This window comes from Heliangelus exortis, chromosome 11 (assembly GCF_036169615.1).
Source record: "Heliangelus exortis chromosome 11, bHelExo1.hap1, whole genome shotgun sequence".
In the NCBI taxonomy this organism is placed as follows: domain Eukaryota; kingdom Metazoa; phylum Chordata; class Aves; order Apodiformes; family Trochilidae; genus Heliangelus; species Heliangelus exortis.
In genome coordinates, this window is record NC_092432.1 from 2,711,866 (window position 1) to 2,736,258 (window position 24,393).

At 48.6% G+C, this 24,393-nt stretch overlaps 1 protein-coding gene across 1 annotated transcript in view; it reads left to right on the forward strand.

The window, feature by feature from the left end:
* Positions 1-24,393, forward strand: part of IGDCC3 (immunoglobulin superfamily DCC subclass member 3) — an 89,831-nt gene that overhangs the window by 36,877 nt on the left and 28,561 nt on the right. Inside the window, exons 3-5 of the mRNA XM_071754162.1 lie at positions 16,112-16,256; positions 18,843-18,973; positions 23,431-23,568. Of these exons, the coding sequence (XP_071610263.1) occupies positions 16,112-16,256; positions 18,843-18,973; positions 23,431-23,568 (414 nt within the window). The remainder of the gene's footprint in view (positions 1-16,111; positions 16,257-18,842; positions 18,974-23,430; positions 23,569-24,393) is intronic.

Below are 24,393 nucleotides of genomic sequence, written 5' to 3' on the forward strand. Positions count from 1 at the left end.
TTATTCCAGTCTAAGCTGAGATCCTTCTGCAGATCCCTGCAAATGGGGTTGAGGAGGAATGCCAGCCACTGCAAGGCTGGAGGTCAGAGATCAGGGTGTTGGCAATCCTGGGAGGCTTCTGGGAGCAGATACTCTTTGAGCTTCTCCAAGGAAAGCTGAAGGCCTGGGTAGTGTCCCATGTCAGGAGGCGATGAGGTGAGGAGCATCAGCATTGGGTATCAGCCAGCCAGAGCCAGCAGAAACAAGGCACAGCTCAGCTTCCCCAGCTCCTTCCATCCCCATCAGGCTTATGTGCTGGGAATTAGGATGTTTGCTGTCACTTCGAGGGGTGTGACAATGCATATTCATCACCTATGTAAATGAGCACGATAAACAGTTTGCATAAATCTTCGGGATTGGTGAGGGTGATGGAGATGGATGGCTGTGAGCAGCTCTGTAAGCCATTCCCTGGTACCCAAGTCACACCAGGGTCCTGGGTGCTCTCCGTGGGTGCTCTGGTGATGTGGAGCAGGAACTGGTTGGGGTTAATTAGTGGGAGGAACCCCCGTGGTGTTACCTCTGGAGCAGGATTTACAGCTGCATTTCCACAGAGGCTTTTCCTCCTGGGGGAGAATGGGTTGCAGGCGTGGGCAGGCAGGTAGGTAAAGAGTTACCCAAAGCAAAGCAAAGCTAAGAGTGCCAGAGATTTCTGGTGGATGGAAACACACACAAATTTTCTTGCTATGAGCTACCCAAGAAGCCCCCAGCGCAGCCACCACATCTGGTCCTACCAAAAGGGAAATCCAGTAGACCTGTAACACTTGCCTGCAGTAGCTTAACAATGCCTCTGAGTATTGCTTCAAATACATATAATAAGTCTGAACTAATAAAGTAACAAGTTTATGAGCTTTTTAAAGATTTTACTAGATAAATGGAAGGCCTAATAACGTGATTTGATTGCTTAATATAAACAACGCATTTGCTGGAGCCTCTTAAAAATATCCCTAACTTAAACTGCTGAAAAGCTAGTGTATGATTTATATTTCTGCCTGCTGCTGGAAGCTCTGGCTTTCATTATCTGTATACCCACAAATCCAATTATGTAATATCATGGAGATAAGACATGTAATGTTTCTCATCTAATTGTTCTAACATGCAAATTTTTTCCGAAGCGGGTGTGCTTTAGGATGAAAGGAAGGCAGGGGCTGTGCTTCACCAGTGGAGCTTGTGCAGGTGGAATCAGATGGATCTTGTCTCTTCTCCCAAGGAGGAAGCAAGAGAACAAGTGGAAGTGGCTACAACGTGTGCCAGGGGAAGTTTGGATTGGGTGTTAGGAAACAGTGCTGAAAGGGTTGTCAGGTCTTGGCCCAGGCTGCCCAGGGAAGGGGCAGAGTCCCCATCCCTGGAGGGATTTCAAAGCTGTGGAGATGTGGTGCCATCTTAGTTGCCTTTTTTTTTTTTTTTTTCCCCACATTTTTTTTCACCTGGAGTGGCCAGACAGCTTTTAAATCTTGGCAGTGGGGCTTTTGCTATCTTATGTCCAATAAATCCATCTGCAAACATTGATTGGCAAGAACAGTCTCTGGGCAGCCAGTGATGGGCAGTGTTTTTGCAGCTTGCAAAAAAGTGGGAATCTGAGGTTTCAGGGTACCACCTGAGCTTGGACAGGCTGTGAGCACAGCTCGTGCTGCTCCTTTCCCTGCCTTTCCCAGGCTGCTCCTTGGGAAAAGCTCCCTTGGTCAGTGGATGTTGGGGAAGGGGGTTAGGAAAGTTTTATTAGTGAAGCAGAGGGTTTGCACAATGAGGAACTTTGAAGGACCCTGTTATAGAGGGATGGGTGCTGGGCAGCCCCAAAGGAGCCCAATGTGAGGTGAGAAGCCCAAAGACCTCATCCCTGGGCAACTCCTTGCAGTGATGCAGCCAAGTGCTCCTATTCAACTGTGGCAATCTGCAGGCTGGAAAAATTCAGCCTTGGGGGAAAGTCCCTGCCTGCTGGCTAGCTGAGAGCTTGTGTGTGCTCCTGGCTTGTTGAGGAGACACTGAGGGATGGCAGTGAACCGTAAAATGTCCTTAAAAGTAGCAAGTCCAAGTAAAGCTGTGCAGCTTAAAATGTTTTATCGTGTTGTACGTCAGGGCTATTAGTCCCCTTCTGTGCCTCTGTCAGGCAGTGTGGCAACCAGCAGTGAAGTTTTATCAGATATTAAGAATTTCTCCTGAAGCAGAATGCTAAATCAACCTCTTCACGGTGGTTTTTTCCCTTTTATTTATTTAATTCTTTTTACTTGTGCTGTTTCTTGCCTGGCAGCTTTACCTTTACTTCCATTTCTCTCTCTCATTTTCCATTAGTTCTGTCTGTAACCATTTTGTGTTTTATTGAGCATGGATGAATGGTGATGCCTTTTAGATGAGTGATATTTTTGTCTGAAGGTGCTTGTTTAATAGAAGCTTCTGCTCAGCTGTTACCCTGGTGGTGCAGGGTGTTTACCAACACATTATTTCAACCAGCTTGAATTTGGAGGCAAATTAATTGCATGGAGGGTTTGCTCCTGTTCTTCCACCCCAGAAAAAAAAAAAAACTTAAAAAAATCTGCTTCTCTTCTGGTGGGACATCACAGACCTGAAACTGGGTTTGGTGGCAGCATGGGATGTGTATGACCTCCAGCATTGCTGTCAGGGGGCACAGGGCTCTGCATTGGCCCCAAAACCCACTGCTGTGTGAGGATTCAAGGCCAGGTTGGATGGGGCTTGGAGCAACCTGGACTAGTGGAAGATGTCCCTGCCCATGCAGGGGGGTTGGAACTGGATGATCTTTAAGGCTCCTTCCATCCAGTCTGGGATTCTCTGGGTGTCCCATGGCTGGAGATGGGCTCTCCAATAGGTGTTTTCATGCTTGGGGTGTGTTGTGCATCCATAATCCCCGTGACTTGTTCTTTTCTTCCTTTTCCCATGGCAGCTGGCAAGGCAGAGGGCTGGAGCTGGACCTCATGTCCTTGACAAGGTGCTCAGCCACCCCTCTGCTACACCAGGCCTGCACTGAATTTTCCTTGGTGATTCTCTGCCAGGCTCTTGCACCCTTATTCAGTACCACACTGCACAGGGCAATCAGATCCTCATGGCAGTAAATGTTCCTTTGGGGTGGTGAGTCCCACTCAGGATTTCAGTGGGGTTGCTCCTGGGGAGAGGTTCTGTCAAACCTGTCCCCCAGTGCTCCCATCATCATCTTGGAATCACAGGATGTCAGGTTGGAAGGGACCTCAAGGATCATCTGATCCAACCCTTCTAATATTTTTGTTTATGGGAGATGTCTCAGCAGCCCATTGAGCTGACACTTGAAACTTTCCAAAGCAGGGGAATCCACTTCCCCTGGGAGACCATTCCAACCTCTTGACTGTCCTCAGAGTGAGAATTTTTCCTCTTGTGTCCAATGGGAATCTCCCCAGGAGCAACTTGTGTGCATTGCCCTTCATCTAATCCAGGTGACTCCTTGTAACTATGGAATCTTCACTCCCTGCCCTGCCCATCCCCTATCTCAATGCCTTCCCAGCTGAAATGCTTCAGTAGGAGGAGCTGGAAGGAGAGGAGGAGGTTGGTTTGGGGAGGGAGGTGCTGAGCAGGCTGAGGCTGCCTTCATCTGGGCTCCCCTCTGCTCCAGAATTTGCATCTGAGCGCTGCGCTGCATCTCACAGTCGCTGCGCGGTGAAAAGGGCCCCTCTCTTCTCCAGCCCCTCACCAACAATTCATCTGCCAAATGAGCAGCTCCCACCCACCCTGGGCCCTGCAGAATTCGAGGGCTATGTTGGAACCCCAGGGTGCTGTGGGGTTGGTGGCACTCTGCAGCCACCTCACGCTGCTCTCCAGCCAAATTTCTCGGGAGCCGGCAGCGCATCTGTGTTGATTTCGATGGTTTAATGTGAGGAGCTCCTCAGCTTGATTTCCCCTGGGGCTCTGGGAGTCAGCTGGGGCTCCAGGCCTCCCATTAGTGGTCCAGCCCAGTGCCAGATGGTGGGTGATGGCTTGTGGAGGCTCCAGAGCTGACGTGCCCCATTGTGTGATAACACAAAAGCGAAGCTGGGCTGGATTTTGTTTGGTTTGTTGTGTTTTTTGTTTTTTTTTTTTTCCCCCCCCCCCTTCCTCCCCCTCCTCTTCTGCTTTTATTTTCCTCAGGCGCTGTCACCCTCACAGCTAATTCCTGGAGCTCTTTATTTATTTATTTTGTTTCCTGGTGGGGAGGACTTGGGAAGTGGCTGGTGATGGTTTCCATGTGGATGCTCCTGCCTGGTCCCACACGAGTATTTTAGGGACTTTGCAGTTTCCTGTCTTTCATTCCACGCCTGAGTGGAACAGTGGATCCACGTGGGGTCCCATGTGCATGCACACACCCTCCTTCCCCCCCAAAATCTCTTCTTGGGCAATTCAGTTGCATAAACAAGTTCTTAGGGTATCACAGGAGGTCTCCTGGGGAGCCATTATGTGCCACAGGGTTTTGTTAAGATGGATTTAATCGCCGTGCTCAATATTTTGGCTGTCCCACCAATTTTTCACTTCTCCAGGAGTTTTTGCTACAACTACGTGTTTGATACTGAGTTTTCATCTCGTTTGTTAATACCAGGGAGGTGCCTCTTCTGGGGTACAAGTGATTTCTCTGAGGATGCACATTTTTGGGAAAGACATTCCCCAGGCTCAGTGCAGGAGGGGCTGCACAGCCCTGCAGATGCCTCCTGAACATCAGGCTTGTGGGGCTTGCTCTGATTTCCCCAGGGGGCTACAAACACCAAGGCAAAGCTCAGTGCAGAGCTCAGAGTCAGTACAAATGCTTCCCTGCAACCTCCCCCACCCTGTTCAGGCACAGCATTTGACCTCTACCTGCCCTCTAAACCACCCAAGGGTGGCCAGGGTACCTTGACATGGAACATTGCTCCAGCCCAGGCAGAATTCCACTCTCCTGTGCCCATCCCAAACTCTTGCCTAACTTGAATTAAAATGAGATTTCATGATGACAGGGAGCCCAGCAGGGTGGTGGGAGTGTTGCCTCCTTGACCTGTTCTGCTCCTGCCACCTCTTTTCAGTGAGTCCTCAAAGGTAATGAGTTTAATCTGATAAACTGGACCTGGGGTGAGGTGTCACTGAGAGCTGGGGAGGTGATAAGCCTCCCTGCTTCTTATCAACCAGAAGCCAGTCCTCCCTGGAGAGCTGTGTTTTCTGGAATGCATCCAGGCTTTGGTGATGGTCTGGTGATAGTGAGGAAGATCAGATGGTGAGATTGGTGTTTTGCAGCTCTGCTTCCTTCCTCTGTGTAATCATCTTCCTCATCATTCTTAGCTGTTCTCCTGTGTCCTCACCTCTGTCTGTCTGTCTGTCTGTCTGCATGCTTTTGGAGGGCAGTGTGTCTCCCAGGAATATTCAGAGTGCTGCAGGGAGGAGAGGGGACTCAGTGCATGTGCAGAGGTGCTTTGGGATGGAGGAGCTGCTTCCATAGGACCCAGTGTGAAGTGGAAGCTCTCACCTCATGAGAAGGAGTGTTTGGAGGGACCCTGGCTCAGAGTCCACACTGCTGGGGACACACTGAGAAGTGATGCTGGGGCACAACCCCACCTACAACCATCCCAGCAGAGGTGCAGGAATAATACTCTCTGGCTGGGGCACAAAAATCCAATCCCCACCCTCCTCCGAGTTCCTGGAGAGAAATTGATGAAAACATCAAACCACCCATCCTGTACAGTGAGGCTGAGATGCCAGAGCTCTGAATTATTTTTTTTTCTTGGAGGTGGTACCCGTTTGGCTTGCAGCCAGGAATGGAGAAGGGGGACTTCCAGAGCTGAGCTATTTTCAGCCACTGGGGGCTTCTTGCTGTGAAATAAATACAAAAAAAAAAAAAAAAAAAGGAAGAGCTCCCTGTCTGTGGTCATGTGTCCTGCTTTCGTGGATTTGGCCTATTTTTTGAAGAATGGCTGTAATTCAGCTTGAATTTCCCCTGGATGGCTGCCAGCAAAATAGGAAGCTGTTGTGACTGCCAAGGAGTGAACAGGAATTTGTGTGTGTAACTCAGCCATGGGGATGAGGTGACAGCGAGTGGCTGGGGAGGAAAAGCAGAGCTTGGAGGAAAGCTGGGATTTCCCAGTGTCCCAGCAGTTCGTTCCTTTTTTCTTCCCTCTTTGATGTTGTCATTTTGGACCTGGATGGAGTTACCAAGGGAACACCGTGGCTGTGCTCACCACTGTGGGATGGGAGCAGAGGAGTACACAGCCTTTTGGGGTTGTTTTGAGGATTTTTTCTATTTGTGTAACTACCTCACTCAATGTTTGCCCCATTGCCAACTCTGTTTCATTCCTTAATAAAGAAGAGGATGGTTTCTCAGACTCAGCACAGTATGGATGTGGTGGTAAAGGACACACTATTCTAATTTCCATCAGGTAGGGAGCCTGTTGTGGAGGCTACTCCCTCCAAGGCCAAGCAGCTCTCTAGAGGGAGCTTTGATCTTGTGTCTTTGAGCAGCTCTTGCCCTTGGTCAAGAGGGCAAGAGAGGTCATCTAGGTACCATGGAGTTATAGAATCCCAGCCTGGCTTGGGGTGGAAGGGACCTTAAAGCCCATCGAGTCCCCCCCTCCTGCCATGGGCAGGGATGCTCCAAGCCCCATCCAACCTTCAACACTGCCAGGAATGGGGCAACCACAGCTTCTGGGGGCAACCTGAGGGAGGGTCTTGCCACCCTCACAGCAAAAAAATTCTCCCTTGGATCTCATCTCAATCTGTCTTGCAGCTTGAAACGCTTTCCCCTCGTCCCATTGTTCCATGCACTTATCCAGAGTCCTTCCTCAGCTTTTCTGGAGCTGCTTCAGGCACTGGAAGGTGCTCTAAGATCACCCTGGAGCCTTCTCTTCTCCAGGCTGAACACCCCCAACTCTCAGCTTGGCTCCAGAGCGGAGCTTCTCCAGCCCTCCTATCATCTTTGTGGACTCCTCTGGACTCATTCCAACAGCTCCAGTTCCTCCAGAACTGGGCACCAAATGGGCTCAATTTTCTATGGACTTGGTCACCCTAGGAGCAGCAGGATGCCTGATGCTTGGCAGCACTGAGCACTTGCTGAGCCTCCTTGTCCAGGCAAAACTCCAGGCTGACCCCACCGTGGCAGAAAGGGAAATGAAGAGTGAATTAGCAGCACTTGGGCTGTTTGCTGTCGGCCTGATAAAAATGGCACCTTGCCCAAGTCTTCTATAAATCACAGGTTCTATTCGGGAAAGGAGTTTTCTGTGGTAATTAATGAGCCAGGATAAAGACATTAAACGAAGACTGTGAGGTGATAGAAAGGCTTGTCAGTCACTGAGCCATCTTCCCCCATGTGAATAACCACCAGGGAACAAAGGGCAAACTCCTTATAGACTGAAGTGCACTATCTCTGATAGCTGGGAATGAAGTAATTCTCTGAAAATAACAAAGGCACAGGGAAATACATTAGTAAACTAATTACAGGAGAACTGGTAAAAACAGATGCTGAAAATTTAAAGCTATTATTGGAACGACTGCGAGCAGAAAAACAGGGGCTGCCAACAGCAACAACAAAAATTTTTTTCTAAAAAAAAAAAAAATGCATCTCATTTAAAATTCATTAGCCTGTAAATCAGGACAGCTCGCTGTCTGAAGCAGGGCTGATGGCATTTCCATGGGCAGTCGTGATGAAAAGCTTCCTTCCCTTCACCTTTCTGGATTCCACTGTCGCCTCTGGAGATGCTGAAGGGCAGGATGTGCTTGTTGGCAAACACAAAAACCCAGGGCTGGCTGGTGGGTTTGCAGCCTAGGAGGTCTGAGCAGGGATTTTTCCACCTGGAGATGCTGCAAGGGTTGGGGTAAAGCCTTGTGCTTGGATGGCTCAGTGCTGCTCCAGGCTGATAAAAAGCAGGATTGCTCATCCATCCGTGCTTGATATCAGAACGAGTTGGCTGCAAACAAAGTGGTCCAGGGCCAAAAACAGCAGCGTGGGAGCTTCCTCTTGTAGCATCTCCATCAATGTTTGGAAAAAACGCTGTTATTGTGAGACAAATCAAAATGGTAACTATGTAATTTGTCTTAATTGTTTGTGTCTGAGTTGGAAAAAAAAATATGAGGAGCTCCGAATGGGAATCTGGCAGGAAAGCCCTGCCTGCTGGCAGTGTGCTGCTTGCTTTGCTCTGCCCTCACCCAGCCAGCAGCTCCTGGAGGCTTGTGGGACAGCAAACCCTTAATTTTCTCATTATTTCAGGGGTCTGCAGGGATTATGCTACTGGAATAACATAATTTATAGGTCTTTTGCAAAGAGCAAATGTGTGCTTCAGGAGCATGAAGGTGCCTACAGGGAGTGACTCTTTGAGGCCATGTGGTGATAGGACAAGGGGTAATGGCCTTGAGCTGGAAGAGGGGAGATTTAAGTTAGACATTAGGAAGAGATTCTGTGCTGTGAGGGTGCTGAGCCCCTGGCCCAGGGTGCCCCCAGAAGCTGTGGCTGCCCCATCCCTGGCAGTGGTGAAGGTTGGATGGGGCTTGGAGCACCCTGGGCTGGTGGGAGGTGTCCCTGACTATGGTAGGGGTGGCAATGGGGGGGCTTCCAGCCCAAACCATTCTGGGCTTCTGTGATTCTATCATCATCTTGTGATCCTGCTGGGGGGGAGCCCCACTTTGGGCTGGGGGGACCTTGTTTCTTAACAAGTCACCCCCCAGAAAAGCAGGAGCCCTCCATGGTGACCAGTGCCACTTGGGTAGGTGTCACAGCAGCCTGTGCTGCCCAGCCACTGTCACCCTTGGTTCTGTAGCTCTGTAATGGTGACAGATATCCTCCACCAGCCCCATATGCAGTCTGCCCCAGCAGATTAAGAGTTGTTTATGACATTTAATACTCCTCCTTCCCTTCAGCAGCAGGACTGCAGGTTTGGCTTCACAAATGGTCGCCTCAGGACACACTAAATGCTGTCACGAGCCAGAGAGCAATTTCGTCTTGAAAAATGACTGCAATAGAGCTCCCTGATAAAGGTCTCTCCCAGCCTTGCCTCCCTCACCACCAGAAACTACTTCTTTCCCCAAAACCAATTCGAAAATGCCTTTTAAAGGGGCTTTTTTATTAGTTGCTTCCCTGCAAAACAAGAGGGTGCTGGAAGATGAATGGGTCTTGGGCTGTCTGTTGTGTTGCTCTCCATAGCAGATGAGGGGATGGTTGGTTCTGCCTTCTCCAAACACAGAAGGAAATGAGAAACATGATCCGTGGGATTGCCCAGATCCATCTTTCCAAGTGATTTCTAATAAATGATGTTATCTCACTGGGACTGGAGGAGTGATACTGGATTTGCGTTGTGACTGTGGCTGTCACTTTGTGTCCCTTGTGCCAGCATCTGCAAAATTGCCAATGTGTTTTTAGGAAGGGTTTCTGAGGATGCTTTGGGCAGCCCTGGTTGCTTGCTGGGCTTCAAGGAGGGTGTGTGTACTGAGGCACCAGGACTCACCACTCTTTATTTCCAGGCTGGGGTGGTTTCTGGCTGCAGCTGTGGTGCAGAAGGTCTTGGCTCTGAGCAGGCAGAGTTTGGGCAGTGCTCTGGTAAAGATCAGCAGCTTTCTGGGATTCCCTCTGGGCCAGGCAGCTCCCCTGAAATCTCTATCCTCCCAAGTCAAGCTATCTAGGGTGGTGGTGTGCTGGATGGTGGGGATGCTCCCTGGCATGCTCTACTTTGTGAGCTATATAGAAATTGTGAGATATTTCAGTTTAAAAGAGCCCTTGGGGGTTGAATGGCCCCCATTGATTTCCGTGGGTGATGGAGGGACTGCATTTATCCTGACAAAAATCTTTCCCACTCACGGGGGGAGTACCCCTGCATCAACAACTGATGGTGCTGTAGTTATTTTTCCAATAAGTGAGCTATAATCAATACCATAAATCTACTAAATGCTCTTTAGGAAGAGGAGACCAGCTTGGAGGCGTGTGTGATTGTTCTGGAGAGGCTGGGGGGTGATGGGGCTGGGGAGGGCATCCCAGGGAGCCTCAGGCAGAGGAGTGGAGCTGCACATGGGCATGTGAAGGTTTTCCAGGTGCCACCATAAAGTCCCTGCAGAAACCTTGGCAGGGACAACCCATCCTCCTCCTCCTCCCAGCCCTGCTCCTACGCCCGTGCAGGGCGGGCAGAGCAACCAGGGACCCCTGAGCACATTCCCTTTGCTCCCCAGTCTGCGTGGAGATGTGTTCATTACCTTGGGAGGATATTTATCATCCCTACACAGAAGCAGCCCCCGTAGGGCTCTGTGCATTTTTCTCACTTGCTCCTGAAAGCACCAAAGCAAACAGTAAATCAGGGCTGTGTTGAGTCCCTCGGCGCTGCTCGTTGTGGTGTGACACGGGGAGGTGACCTGAGCTGGATTTGGCTCGGAGTCATTTCACATGTTCTGAGAAAAAAAAAAATGAGAAGCTGTAGTCCCAAATCAGGCAGTAGTTTGCTTTCTTGTGGACTTGAGTCATGAAGCTGTAGATTGGATTTTTCCCCCCCCTCCTCTTGTAAAATATCTGTTTCATGTTCCCTCCCGTGGGCAGCTGCTGGGTCCCACTGTGAGGCATTAGCTCGGTTGTCTCCCTCTCATCCCAGGGGCTTAGGGAAGTGTGGGGAATAGGCCAGGTGGAGACTTTGTTCCTCAGCCAGAGCAGTCAGTCTGATGGGGCGTCTTCTGGACCTTGTTTGAGTTTTTTCATTCAGCTTTGATTGGGTGTGATAATGGCAGAGACACGAGGGTGCAAAATGTGGAGAGCCTGGAACATCCTCCATCCCTGCTCTGAGCTGTCCTATCAGTTGGCTGGAGATGGGGGAAAAACAACAGCCAAAGCAAAAGAGGAATAAGCATTCAGTTGCAAATATTGCAAAGAAAAAGTGCACAGAACTGGCTCTCTTTCCTTCTAGCACAGAGCAGGATGGGGCTTCCTCCCTCTCTCATCTCACCATCTATTCTGTTTCCTCTTAAATGAGCAACATTCCTCCAAAATGTCTTCCTTGCTTCAAACCCTCCGGAGTCACGCAGTCCCTTTTCTTTTTTTTGAGATCTGAGGCCCAGCGTGGACAATAGAGATTTGGGATTTTCACCCCTCTGATTAGTGGGCAGGGGATTTTCCTCTGTGCTGGGAGAGGCAGCTCTTTAATATTTCCCTCCTTTTCCGAAGCTGAGAGAAAGGCGATTTTTCTTCCCTTTAGATGTGAGCAAAGGCCCCTGCTCCTGTTACTCCTGGAGAATTAAATAGATAAATGGGCGGTGCTGGTGTTCACGCTTCACTATGTACAAAGCAACTTGCATTCAAAATTGGGCTCATGGCAGTTCAGCAACAACCCTGCACAATGGCATCATTAGACACGCAGGGCCAGCACAGAGGCTGCTCTGCAGCTGGAGTCACCACCAGGATGGTCTGACCTGGGGTTTGGTTTGTTTTTTTTAAATATATATTTCTAAAAATGCATCTTTTAAAGGAACAAAAGTACAGTGTCTTTTTTCTTAAAGACTTGGGGAAGCATCCCTGTTTGAAAGCAGGGGGAGAGAGGAGAGGCTGGGATTTGTGGTGTCTGTACGCCCCCCATCTTTTGTGCTGCCTCTTTCTTCCAGGGAAATCCTCCCTTTCCAGAGAGCAGAGAGGAGCAAATGCAAAATTTACATTTGCTAAGCCTCCACTTGACAAACTCCTTGAAAATATTCCCTGGCAAGTTGCTATCTTAGTGGGGAAGGTCTGCTAAGCCAGGAGGGAGTGGAGGATGTAATTAATCCCTCTGCTTGCTTTGGAGGGAACATTTGGGAAGCTGTGGTTCCCAGGAGGATGGGTGCTTAGTACATCTCAGAGGTACCAAGGGCTGGTTCTGCTGGAGCTGTCAGCCAGGTTGGAGAGTGGTTTAGGTCTGAGTTTAATTGGCATGGTGGTCATTGTATTTTACCTGATTTCTGCTGACCTGGAGAAGGAATTACATTGTATTAGTAAGTTGGGAAATTCAGCAGTTGTCACCAGCTTTGGGATGGAGCCACTCTTGGAAAGGGTTGGTTCTGCCCATGGCTTGTTCTCTTGCACTGGGCAAACCATCTGCCTTCATCCTCACCTTCGTGAGTTGTAATGAAGCTAAGGAAGCTTTCTCTTCTTGGCAGGGGTGTCTGGGAGCCCTGGCATGTCCCCTTTAAACTCTTGTCCCTTGACCTGTGTCATCTCTGAGACATTTTAACCATGTGCTTCCTTTGGAAGGGGTCTGAACTTGACAGACTGGTGACAGAAATGAGGAGAAAAGGTCTTGGTTTGTGGACTGGTCAGTGGTGTGGAGGATGCTCAGCTTCTCCTCAGCATCCTCTAGGGTCAGAGCCAACCTGGGGATTGACTTCCCTGTAAGTCATTTAAAAACCCTAAACCAATGTGGTTGCAGAACGAGCTGGGTTTCCCAAATACTGTCCTAACACCAGGCTTGGTACTGAACCTTTCAGGTCTTCTTCCTCCCCTTGTGCCTGCAGTTGATAATACTGTTTGCCTTTTAATGATTGAGGCAGGCCTGGGATTTGCTTTGACATATCAAGTTAATGTTTTCTTTTTCTATATCAAATCTAGGTCAATCTCAGGCTTAGCACTAATGCTGTACTGAGCCAAAAAGGATTGGCCATTAATGGTTTCAATTTAGCTTTTCATGGAGTAAAGAAAATTTTGCTCAATACCTATTTTCACTTTTATTCCATTGGTCTTTCCACGGGGCCTGTTAGGATGGGGAGAGTGTTTGTGCTTTGATTAGGGGAGACCCAGCAATTCTGTTGGCCACAACAAATCCTCTGTGGTGAATACAGATGAAGATAAGAGCTGCTTCTCACCTGCTGCATGCCCACAGGAGGTACCTTCAGGGACTGGATCCCAGTGAGGGTTGGGGGGTGGGAGATCCCAAAGATGGGGCTGTCTTTAGGGGAGAGACTCACCAGTGATCCAGCCTCATCCTAGTTGAGGTCCTCCCTGGTACAACATGAAGGAAGGAGAGATGAAGAGTAACTCAGCCTGAATCTAGCCTTGGCCAAGGTCTTTGGGAGAAGGTGCACCCATGCCTGCAGCATGGGATGGCTGTAAGGACCATTTTACATTTTCTGTGAGCCCATTTGGTTTTGTCTTTCCTTGCCCTGTCCTGGACTGTGGGTACAATCACCAAAATCCAGGTGTGATGGCAGCAGAAGCTCTGAGACACCATGGCTTGGAGCACCATTGGGGAGCAGTGACCCTGTGAATGATTTGGTTTGATTTTAGGGCTTGGTGACCCCACCCTTTGCTCACTGGCTGTGTGGATGGGACTGTGCTACACATGGAAATGGCAGAGGAAAGTTTAGGGGAACTGGGTGACATTCAACCCATGTGATGACAGCTAAAGGGGTGCTGGGGCAGCACCAGTCCCCTTGGTGCCACATGGGTGCTGTGTTGCTGGATGACAGAGCCCATGAGCAGATGGATTAGAAGGTGCCTCCCCTGTTAAGAGCTTGTGCTTGTATGTATTTATTTTTTAAATTATTACGGCCATTAGCATAGAAATGAGATGCAGCTCCCTGGCTCATGGCCAACCCCACCCAGGGCTGGTGTGAAGCTTTTTCCTGTGGTGGCTGAAACAAAAATGCCCTGGCTGCTAACGGGGCTTCACCCCTGAGAGACAAGTGACAAACAGGAGCAGGCACTCCACTATGTGCCTTTGTTACAGTCAGTTGGGGCAGATAAAAAAAATCTCAGGTGGATCAGCAAAGATTTAGCCCCTCCAAGCAAAGCAGTTGTGCTCCTCTCCTTGCCCCCAGTGATTTATTTCCAGGCTGGAAGAAGCATCCCAGGTAATCGCTCGCGTTCGAGTTGCGCTGCTGTTTTACAGGGGGTGTTACAAAAGCTTTTGTCTCTGCAACTGTAAATAAACTCGTAAAACCCGTGTTAAAAATAGCATTTTGCAGCTTGGCACATGAATTTTTAATGCATCTTCTGCAAACCAGCTGGTCTTGGCAAGGGTCACAGTGTTTCCTAGGCGTTTAACATAAAACTGTGCTTCAAAGCCACATTATAGGGTCATTGAAGAGTAATATTTTACTTAACGTCCTCATAACTGAATTATTTATAACTCCCCATGTTTTATTCATGATAAATATTAATACTAGTGTCTTTAAGAGAAGAGGTTATTGCTGCAGTTTTACCTGTAAGAGGTGATATTATTGAAATAAAGGGACAGGGATGAATTCTGGAGCAAGCAGAGCCAAGTCTGCACCAGGGCTGCTCTCGTTCACACCTCCCTCTTCTCATCAGTCCTGTCAGCCACTGAAAAACCTCAGAGCTGAGCATCTGTACATTTGAAAGGAATTTTCCTGCAGGCATCTAAATCTGCTGCTTGCTTTTTTTTTTTTTCCTCTTATATTAATAAGTTTTGTGTCATTAACTCCTGGATTCATTCTTTCGTGAGAGTTCACAAGCTTTTAGTTGCAAGATGCTCACCCTGGCCTGGACCTCCAAACGGTAGCCCTGGAATATTCTGCAGGTACTCTTGAGCTTTCCTGCCCTGGGAACCTCTGGACTCCCTGTTTTTAGAGGCAGCCCTTGCCACTTTGGAAGAGGGAGACCTCCCCAGTAGCCTTGGGGCTCTTTTCCACTATGGCCGAGTGCCCTGGGCTGCAAGCAACCTCATTTCAAGGCTAGATGTGCATGAATTGGGTGACCCACCATTCCACCATTGCTCTCAATCCTTTACCAGGGAGGACAATTGCATTGGCTTTCCTCCTGGGAAAGGGAAATACCTATTTTTGCAGCAACTTTTGCCTTGTGCTGGGATGTTCCCATCTCTCTGGAGCATCTCACAGCCACCTCCTGCTCCCGTAGCTACACTCCATGGCCGCCCACCCCACCTTCATGGTGGCAAACCCTTCCCAACCCTCTGGGCAGGGCTTGGGGCTCAGCTCCTTGTTCCTCCATCAGCTTAACAAATCTGCAGTCAGGGGGTTGTGGGAGCAGTGTGGGTTAATGCAACACATATTTAATGTATGATTGCTAATGGCCATCTCCCATCTGCCGGAGCCCAACTGGAGCCTGCAGATGAATGATTAAGCCACCCTGACACCCAGGCAGCTTGTTCCTTAGCAGAGGTACATTCATTACAATCGACAAGTGTAAAAGGGGATGAGGCTGAGGGGAAGGGGTGTTATGGGCTGGGGTGGCAGAGTAGGAGGCTCTTTGGAGTTTATTTTGTATGATGATGAGGGGAGGGATCTTCCCGCGGATGCTGCGCTGGAAATGAATCAGGAGCTAAACAACCACTGTGATGTTTATTAGCTTCCGAGATCTTTATTGCAGAGTCAACAGGCAGCACCTTCCAATTAATTAATAGTAATAATTACTGTATTATTTATGTAGCTGCAGCAGCATGCCAGAGTCTTTCTGCACCATGGTTACAGCTGTGGCTGGAATAGCCTGCTCTGTGTTCACGCTGCGTGGGCCCACTGAGGTTTGTCGTTCTCTGTCGGCTGGTCCCAACCCCAGCAGCCTGGGTGAGCTGAGCTGCTGAGCTCCTGGCACTGCTCTTCCCTCTCCTGAAGCCTGGTGCTCCACGGCGTGGGGATGTGGCTGATCCTTCCACTGGAAAGCAGAATACTCAATGGATGTGGAGCAACCACCAAACAAAAGTTGAAATCAAGGGCTGGAAGTTCTACTCGGGTAGCTGGGAGCTCTTTGGGTCAAGGTGTTTAAAAAAATGAGTTTAGGAGTGTGCATCAGAAGGATATTTACAGGAGATAAGACACTGGCAGCAGCAGAAGGGGAATAGACATCTTTTTGTGCTGTGAGCTTGGATCCAAAGCCTGCTGAAGCTGTTGAGAATGACCTCTGGTAAGCGCCAGTGCAGTGTCTGTGCATCTTGCTGCCTGTGTAAACCTTTCCATGGACCATGCTGGTCATGGAGCATTGTCTGCTGTCCTGGCTGAGTCAATGTCCAGAGGCAGATCATATCAAGAACTTGCCCCAAGCCTTGTTTCTCCATGCAGGAGAAGGCTGCAAACCAGCCTTCTGCTCTTGTCTTACCATTCCCTTTGCTCTCTCTAGGGTTATTCTAGGTCACGTGAAGCTGTTGACAGTGCATCTCTTCTCATGTGAATATTTTTTTTCTCTCTTTCTGTCTTCCAGCTATGTCAGACTTCCACATCCACCCTCAGAATGCTGTGGTGGAGGAAGGTGGAGTGGCCAGATTCCAGTGCCAGATCCATGGCTTGCCTGAGCCCGTCATCCTCTGGCAAAAGAACCGCATGCCGGTCAACACGGACAACGAAAGGTAAGACACATCCAAACCACGTGCTGCTGTCCTTTCTCAAGGTGCAGAAAGGTGGAAAAAGGTGGCCAGGCTTGCTTTTGCTCTCACTGTGCTAGGACACAACTGATGGGGGCTGGAGGTCTTGGCCAGCATGTCTGCCATGGAAGGCTCTTCCTGTTGATGTGGGGGGTTGTCTGGGTTCCTCTGGCCAAACATGGTGCAGAAATACTGCATGTCTCAGACCAAGATAAACCCCATTAGCTGATTTTGGAGGAGGCAAGGGCTTGCATTGACCTTCCCTGATCAGCCCTCCTCTGGGTTTACTTCCCAGCATGAAGAGCCCACCCAGCAATCCTAGCATTTGGCATCCACCATCCGTTCTGGCTCCATTTTGTACAACTGTTTCCAAGCCAGATCCATACCTTAGGGCCTTCCATGTGGGTCCTGAACTCCTGCAAGGGCTGAATTCTACCATGGCCACCAGACTTTCTTTCCCAGGTGTGATCGAGCTGCCATTTCCCATGCTAAACTCCTGAAGAGTAGTCCCAGCTGCTCCCCTTCTCCAGCCTGGACCTGGACCTGCACGTCCTCCCTTCCTGTGTTTGATGGGCTGCTCCCTTTGTATCGGAAACATCCCTCATCAGGGTTTGATCCTCTGAGCAGCAGTGGGGCCCAGCTGAGGACAGGTGGCAGGAAACATGTGCTCCATGCCCATGGTCCCAGCTGCAGCTCAGGAACCACACAGCCTGAGGTGGGAGACAATCGGTGGCAGCACAGCTCCATCATGAACTGATGTCTGTGTGTTGGGAATAGGAGAAACCAGGAAGCTGTAAATATTTTTCCTGAAAGCCTTTATTCTTAAAAATGTCACTTCTGCAGCAGAATGTGGTTGGGTGCTTTGGAGGCAGGAGAAAACACGAGGGCTGGAACAATGCCTGACCTTTTCAGCACTGAGGTGAACTCGCAGTAGAAGGACCCAAGAGGCCCAACCCTGCTGTAGAAAACTGCAACTGTCAGGTTTTGTTTTTCCTTGCATTTTTCATCTGAGTTTCGTTTTTTTATTATTTTTTTGTGTAGCCCAGCACGGGGTTTTGTTAAACTTGATTTCTTCTGAAGGCTCCTTCTTCACACAAGTGCTAAACTGGGGATGTGGCAGAGCAGGGTGGGTGCTCCAAGGTGCTTTCAGCAGAAATAAGGGGTGCAGAACTGGGCCTGATACCTTGTGTGTGTCCTGATAAGATGTTGCAGGACAGGTGAAGTTCTCTTCAAGTCCTTCATGTATTATTTCCCCTTTTCACTTGAATCCATGATGGGGGATGTGATGATGACCAGAGATATGTCAGGGATTTGAGGGTGACCAGGACTTCTTTGCTCCAAGGCTGAGGAGCTCCAAGAACGAGGGCAGTGAGCCTGCCCGAGCCCTGGAGGACATGGGCTAGGAGCAGTTTCCCTTTGTTTGGTGTCTTGATTTTGAACAGATTGGGCTTTTTGTTGAAGTAAAGTTACTAAGGAAGGTTTTTATTGTCAGCTCAGTAGATTAATCTCTGACACCAGGAGGCCTGGGTGATGGGGGCTGCTTCTCCCACTGCATTAATCACGCCGGGTGCGTTCTCTGCGTATAAAGTGTATATAAATTTGTATGCTGAGTCTTGCACTTGGAGGCTTTGGAGGCAGAATAATAGCTTTGGAATTGAATTTTCTAATGCTGTGGGCAGATTGTTAACAAAAATGAAGGCTTCTTGTGGTATAATTCATCCAAAACAATGGGTGTTTCAAAATCCCGGGGAGATTGCAATCAACTTTTGGGGAGGTGTAGAGCTGATTGCTGTCACACTGCCACTGACACCAAGCAGCACGTTTGGAACCCAGCACAGGGAGCAGGTTATAGGCACTTAAGCATATGCTGATACGGGGAAAGATATCCCTCATCTTCCACACAGAAATGGATTATTAACTCATCACAGAGGATTGACTTACTACCTGCCAATTTAAACACATGGTTGCCAAGCAACCTGTAATGTATGTATGCATATGTGTGTGTGTGTATGCATGCACCATTTAAATGGACCTCTGTTTTAAAGTTATAAATATTTATTTCTATTTGCATAGGTCTCTATGTTATACTCTCACATCCCTATTTTAGACATCCCTTTCCATGCATTTGAAGTTTCAGGGTCATGGGGATTCGAGTGGTGGACCTGGACCTGGTAGTTTTCCCTGGTGCTTCTCCATGCTCCCTGTAGTTCAGCTGATGGTTAAGAAGTCCCTTGTCAGCTGTCTTCCCATGCAAATGAGCTTTTCCACAGGTTAAATAGGAAGCATCTGTTTCTTAGCCTCCCAGCAAAAGTCATGTTTTCTTGAGGAAGGACATAAAAAGGGAATGTACCCTCTGTAAGACAAGACCAGAGGCTCGAATATATATAAACAACTAAAAAAATAAGTGATGGGCTTATAAGCATGTGCTCAGCTTGTGGGGTTGCATCTCCCAGGTGGTATTGGCACCCTTGCTCCACCTCCCTGGGTGCAGAGCCTTCTTTCACATCATGTCCTGCCTTCCTGTTGTATCCTACCTTGTAAGTTTTCATTCCTGCTTTTCTTTCCCTGCAGGTACACGCTGCTTCCCAAGGGAGTCCTCCAGATTACAGGACTGAGGGCAGAAGACAGTGGGATTTTTCACTGTGTTGCTACCAACATTGCTAATGTGAAGTTCAGCAGGGAGGCCAGACTCACTGTGTCAGGTCAGTACCTGTAAACACTGCCCTGAATGTCTTTCTGTCATCTTCTTTCTGCTGCTGGTCTGGACCAGAGCTGTTAAAGAGAGGTTCAGGCTAACAGCACTGGGAAGCATCCCTCTGTCCAGCCCCAGCAGCTTCCTTGCTTGGGATTGTTACTAATTCCTGCCAGATCAGTCCTTTTGATAGCAGATAAATCTGTCTCTTCACCTGTAAATTGGTGCCAGTTTCTGGGTAGAGGGAGAATGGTGAGACAATGAGTTACAGCAGCTTTACATTAAATAAATTCTTTTGGAAATGTGGAAGATTCATCATTTCCTTATGAGACCTGCCCACTCTGGAAGTAATTGCAGCACACAGGGTGATCAATTATTTATCTAATGGGGGAATTATGTTCTGGAGGCTGCTTGCATTGCATTGCAGCTGGAGCAGGGTAACCTTTCTTTGGAAGATGAGAAGGAGAAGCCTTGAGCACCTCAGGCTGAATTTGGACTTGGTTCTCCATCCACATTTGAAGTCAGTTGCTGAAACGGGTGCCTTGTGGTCTCCTTTCCAAAAATAAACCTGGCCAAAATCCCCCCCTTGCTGTTTGGTTTCGTGCTGCTGGTGGTCAGATGTGATGAAGCTGTAAGGGCAAATCAAAGCAACCCACATCCACACTTTGCACCTGCACAGATTTAGTTTGGCTTGTTTTTTTTTTTTTTTTTTAAGAGCACACAAAATGGCACTTGGAAGAGATGGCCTTGGGCACAGTGAAGGAAGGACTAGGGTGCAAATCTGCTTCTGCCACATTTCCATATGGTGCTGCCCCCCACTGCCCATCCTCCATGAGCTGTCCATGTGGGACCCAAGCTGATTTCTTGGAGCCCTTTAGAGCAATAATTCATCAGCCAATTTCTCAACCTGATGTTAGAGTGTGACCTTCTAGTCAGGCTTCCTTCATTTGTCAGTCGTCTTAATTTCAAACACTTTGAGCTTCAGAAGTCTCCCTTGATGTTTCAGTAACTGCTCCTAGTGTGAAGGAAGTGGGAAATACTGGGCCAAATTGTCCAGCTCAGTGTGATGAAGCAGCCAGGAGTGAGTGACACCTTTGTCCCCTCTTCTTAGAAATGCCTTTGATATGCTTGTCCTTCTGGTATGAAAACAGGACAGCTTGGTTCTTCTGGACTTCAGAGCATCTGTAGGTTACCTTCAGAGAAGATAAGAGTGCCACAGAAGTAGTCACCTACACATTGTGGTTATGGCCTGCTGGCAAGCTGGGCTCTGAGATACAGGACTGGATGCTGGGTACCTGCTTTGGTCCCCTGTAACAGCAGTGGTGATGCATCCTTGGCTTTCCAGTGTGGAACCATCCCAGATTCCCTGTGGAAATGGAGATGACAGCTTTGGAGATGTGAGGCAAGGGAAATCTGCACAGAGCTGGTTGGAAAATGTGTTTCTCTGTGAGCTGGTTTTTTTTTTTTATTTGCAGCACAGGGTCTTCCCCCAGGAGTTGTGATCCTCCTGTCCCTCAGATGTGTGTAACTGCTGGCATGTGTGAAATGGGGTGAAGTTGAGGAAAGGGTGATGCTGTGTATGTCAGCTCTGAGGGGTCAACTGGTTTTGAAAGACCTGGGAGCTCTTGATGCCTGGTACTTATCTATCTTCTTGATCTATGAGAACAGTGGCCATGTGGAAGGCAAAGGAAACAGTGAATTATCCACGTGGTGAAGTTCTTTGTGTCAGTTTATTGGTCTGGGTTATTTCTTGCAGGTCAGAAAGGGCTCCTTGGCAGTTGCACAAGATGATTGTTGTAGTGAAATAGCCTTGTCTAGTCTGTTTTGTTCTCTTCTGACCATTCCGTATTTCAGATGGGTATTTCATAGAAATTTCCCAGGTTTCCTGGCTGTGAAATGTTTGTTTTTTCCCTTCCTTCAAGCACTTGGCTGATGAACACGGGCACCACATGCAAGTGTCTGAAGGGCTTGGACCGTGCTTCAGTCACTGCTGGGGTTTCCAAACCAAGCCCTGGCTGGGGAAGGAGGAGAAGTGAGAGGATGGGGATGGGTTTTAGGAGCTTAGTGCCCAGCAGGGCACTGCCATAGCCTGTCTGGAGAGGAAGAGGAGGGCAGCTGCCTGTGGGGGATGAAGGGCCCTGCTTGCAGCACTCTCCTTCCTATCCCTGGCAGTGAGCATCATGGATATATCTTCAGTCCCCCTGATTGATTATTTTCAAGTGCCTGCTTAGCAGAGATGCTCCCGAGGGGCTGCCTGCCTCTCTCTGCACTGACACCTTCTCTCTCTGCTGCTCTCCTTTTGATCAAGATCTAACAGCTTGTGCCAGCAATGCTCCCATCCCTGCTGGAGTGCCTGTCACTCCTGGTGGTGCTGGGGACCTCCCTACAATTGCTGCTGGCAGAGTCCCTGGGGACCACGTGCATCATTAGAGCTTTTTTCTCCTTGAAAATAAATCCCCACCGAGCTGCCCTGAACCCTGGTGTGCTCCAGCACCACTCGCCTGCCACAAGCCCCTTGTTTTGCCCCTCCTGACCCTGTATCAAAGAGTTTTTCTGGTAGGAGATAAAAGTGTCAACCCTTTTGCATGGTCTGAGTGCTACCTCTCTGCTGGCATTGCCATGGGTTTTGGGTTTGGCAACACAGCTACAGGACCATGAGGTGGCCTACCCAAGCACAGGTGAGCAGGGGTTGGACTTGGCCAGACTCAGGGAATTGAGCCCACACCTGAAAACCCAAATGCCTGTGTAGGACTTGGAGTATAAATAAAAAAACAAATGGGATTTAAAATTTTTTTTATTGGCAAAATAGTGGAGTTTTCAGCTTTGTTTTTAGCTGCCGTTTCTACACTTGGGTGACCTTGGGCAATGCATTTAATTTCTCTGTGTTTTGAAATACTGGAATTATTACATAATATGATGATAATGTCATATTATTCTAAGCGTGAACTGTTTGTATTGTGATTTAGAACAATAAATCTCCAGGAGTTTTAAAGGCACTGGGAGGTACTGAGGGGGAAGGTATTGTTTCTCAGATCTCTTGGGGTTAGCCAGCCGGTCATCTGAATTTATTGTGCATTCTGGTTCTCATCAAAAAAATCTGCATTTTATGACTTGCAGTGAAATGCATTTAGGGAGACAGTCAGCTCTTAAGTCACACTGACATGGTGATTTTTTCTTGGGTTTTGCCCATTTAGGCACAACCTCAGGACTCCCTTTATCACTCCCCATTTAGCACCCATAGGAACGATTAACAAACAAGCTGCTGTGAGCTGGGCTTACCCTTGGACCACTGCAAACCCCCTCAGCTAACCCCCTGACTTCACCCCTGAGCTGCTCTGAAAAGGGTAACACTAACAAGAGCAGGAAGAGTTTATTTTTTTCTTGCAGAAAAGCCCTTGCAGATAGGTTTGTGGGTTTGTTTTTTGTTTTTGATGGGCCACTTCTTTTCAAGAAGCCTTTTAGGCACAGAAAGGCCATGTAGAGGAGTCAGTCTGGGGTGTTCCCTGCAGCAAAGCTGACCTGGGGCAGAACTCAGCTTCCCAGCTCTCCCTGTGCCCTTCTCCTGCTCGGGGGGGTTGGGGGGACATGACCAGCCCAAGGATTTCTCTCCACAGGTATAGAGAGCATTTTTGCCAGCAGCAGCTGTCAGATTGCTGAAATTCCTTCAACACTTCTTGACCTCAGTGTTTGTGGGACATAACCCAGCTCTTGTTGGAAATGGGGAGAAGGCTAAAGCAGAGATGATCAGTGTTCCTGTTTCCTGAGGGAGAATGGAGAATATCTCCTTTTATTTCTTCTCTCCTGCTCCCACCAAATGGGAGTGAAGGCTGAAGGGCCCTTTAGCCCGGGAGGACTTGTGTCCTCCTCAGCTGCTGTGTAGCTGACACAGGATGAGCTTTTTGTCCCATGGTCTCCTCCTGTTTGGTGAAATGTGGTTTCTTTTGCTTTCCTGTCCTGTAGCTTCCTACCTGCCATCTTCTCCCTGTCCATCTGCTCGCTGTGGTTCCTGCTTTGTGCTGCCCTTAGGTGGGTGGTAGCAAAGCTGCTGTTGTGGGATCATTTGGCTCAAAGTTTTTTCCCAGGAATATCATCACATACTTAAAACAAGTTCAGACATCGTGCAAACATTTGTGCTGCTTTTGTCTCATGTTTACCTCAAATTCACACCAGCCACATCATTTCTACTTGGAGAATGCTTGGGGTCCTCAGTGTTTCCATTAAACAAGAGGGAATTAGATGCCTTTTAATGATGATTAGATAGTATAAGAAAATAATTACCATGAAGATAGCAAGATCCTGGCCCAGGTTGCCCAGAGAAGCTGTGGCTGCCCCATCCCTGGCAGTGGTGAAGGTTGGATGGGGCTTGGAGCACCCTGGTGGGAGGTGTCCCTGCCCATGGCAGAGGATGGGTTCTTAGATTTTTAAGGTCCCTTCCAACCCAAACCATTGATGATTCTGTCCTTGCAGGCTCCCACTCCACTGTTTACAAGGACCCCATGATTCTTGTTGGCCCAGAGAACCTCACACTGACCGTGCACCAGACAGCGGTGCTGGAGTGCATCGCCACCGGCAACCCCCGGCCCATCGTCTCCTGGAGCCGCCTTGGTAAGCCCCAGGGGTGACTGGGATCTCTCCTCATCCTTCTTCTCTTCCTCCTCCTTCCCATCTCCATTCCCATGGCATGAGGAATAAGAAGGTGCCACTGTTTTATGCAACAAGTGACTCACCCTTTCCCTTCCCACTGTAGTTAATTGTAGGCTTGAAGCGTTTTTTCTCCTCACGTCTACACTTTGGGTTGTTGGTTTTTTTTTTTCTCTGCCAAGATCTTGTTTTTAGCTGTTAGAGAAGTGGGCTGGTTAAACCTGTAGATGTTTCGTGAAAGGTGATAATTTTATCTGTCCTGGAGTGACAGCATCTTTATCAGCTGCATCAAAAACATTCCCACTGTTGGCCCAAAGAAAAATCATACACAAACACATCTTTCACCTAAAACAGAATGGGAAAAAACGTGCTGCCTGTTCAGGGAGTTTTAAATAAATTTTGAAGGGAAGACAGGATTTAAATTGGTGTGTCTGAAGCTCTGAAAAAAGTGATGCTTACTGCTGGGGTCTGTGATACGGTTTTTTAATCAGAGGCAGGGTCTGGTGGCATCAGGGAAACAAGGAAAAGCAAAGTGCTGTGTTTCTCCCAATCTGAAAGGGTTGTTTTAGGCTCTAATTTTGTGGTAAAGGCTCAGAAACTCTTTTCTTCAGAGCAACATTCCCATTGCCCTACAGAAATCCATGCAGAGCCAAGAGCTGATGGCTTTTGGTTTATCTTCTGGAGTTTCTAGCCCCTCCTGTGGCGTTGGGTTCAGTTAGCATTTCCCAAGCCCTTGTGGTCTGTGAGGTCATGTCATTTTGGGATGCTAATCTCTTCGAGTCCCCCAAG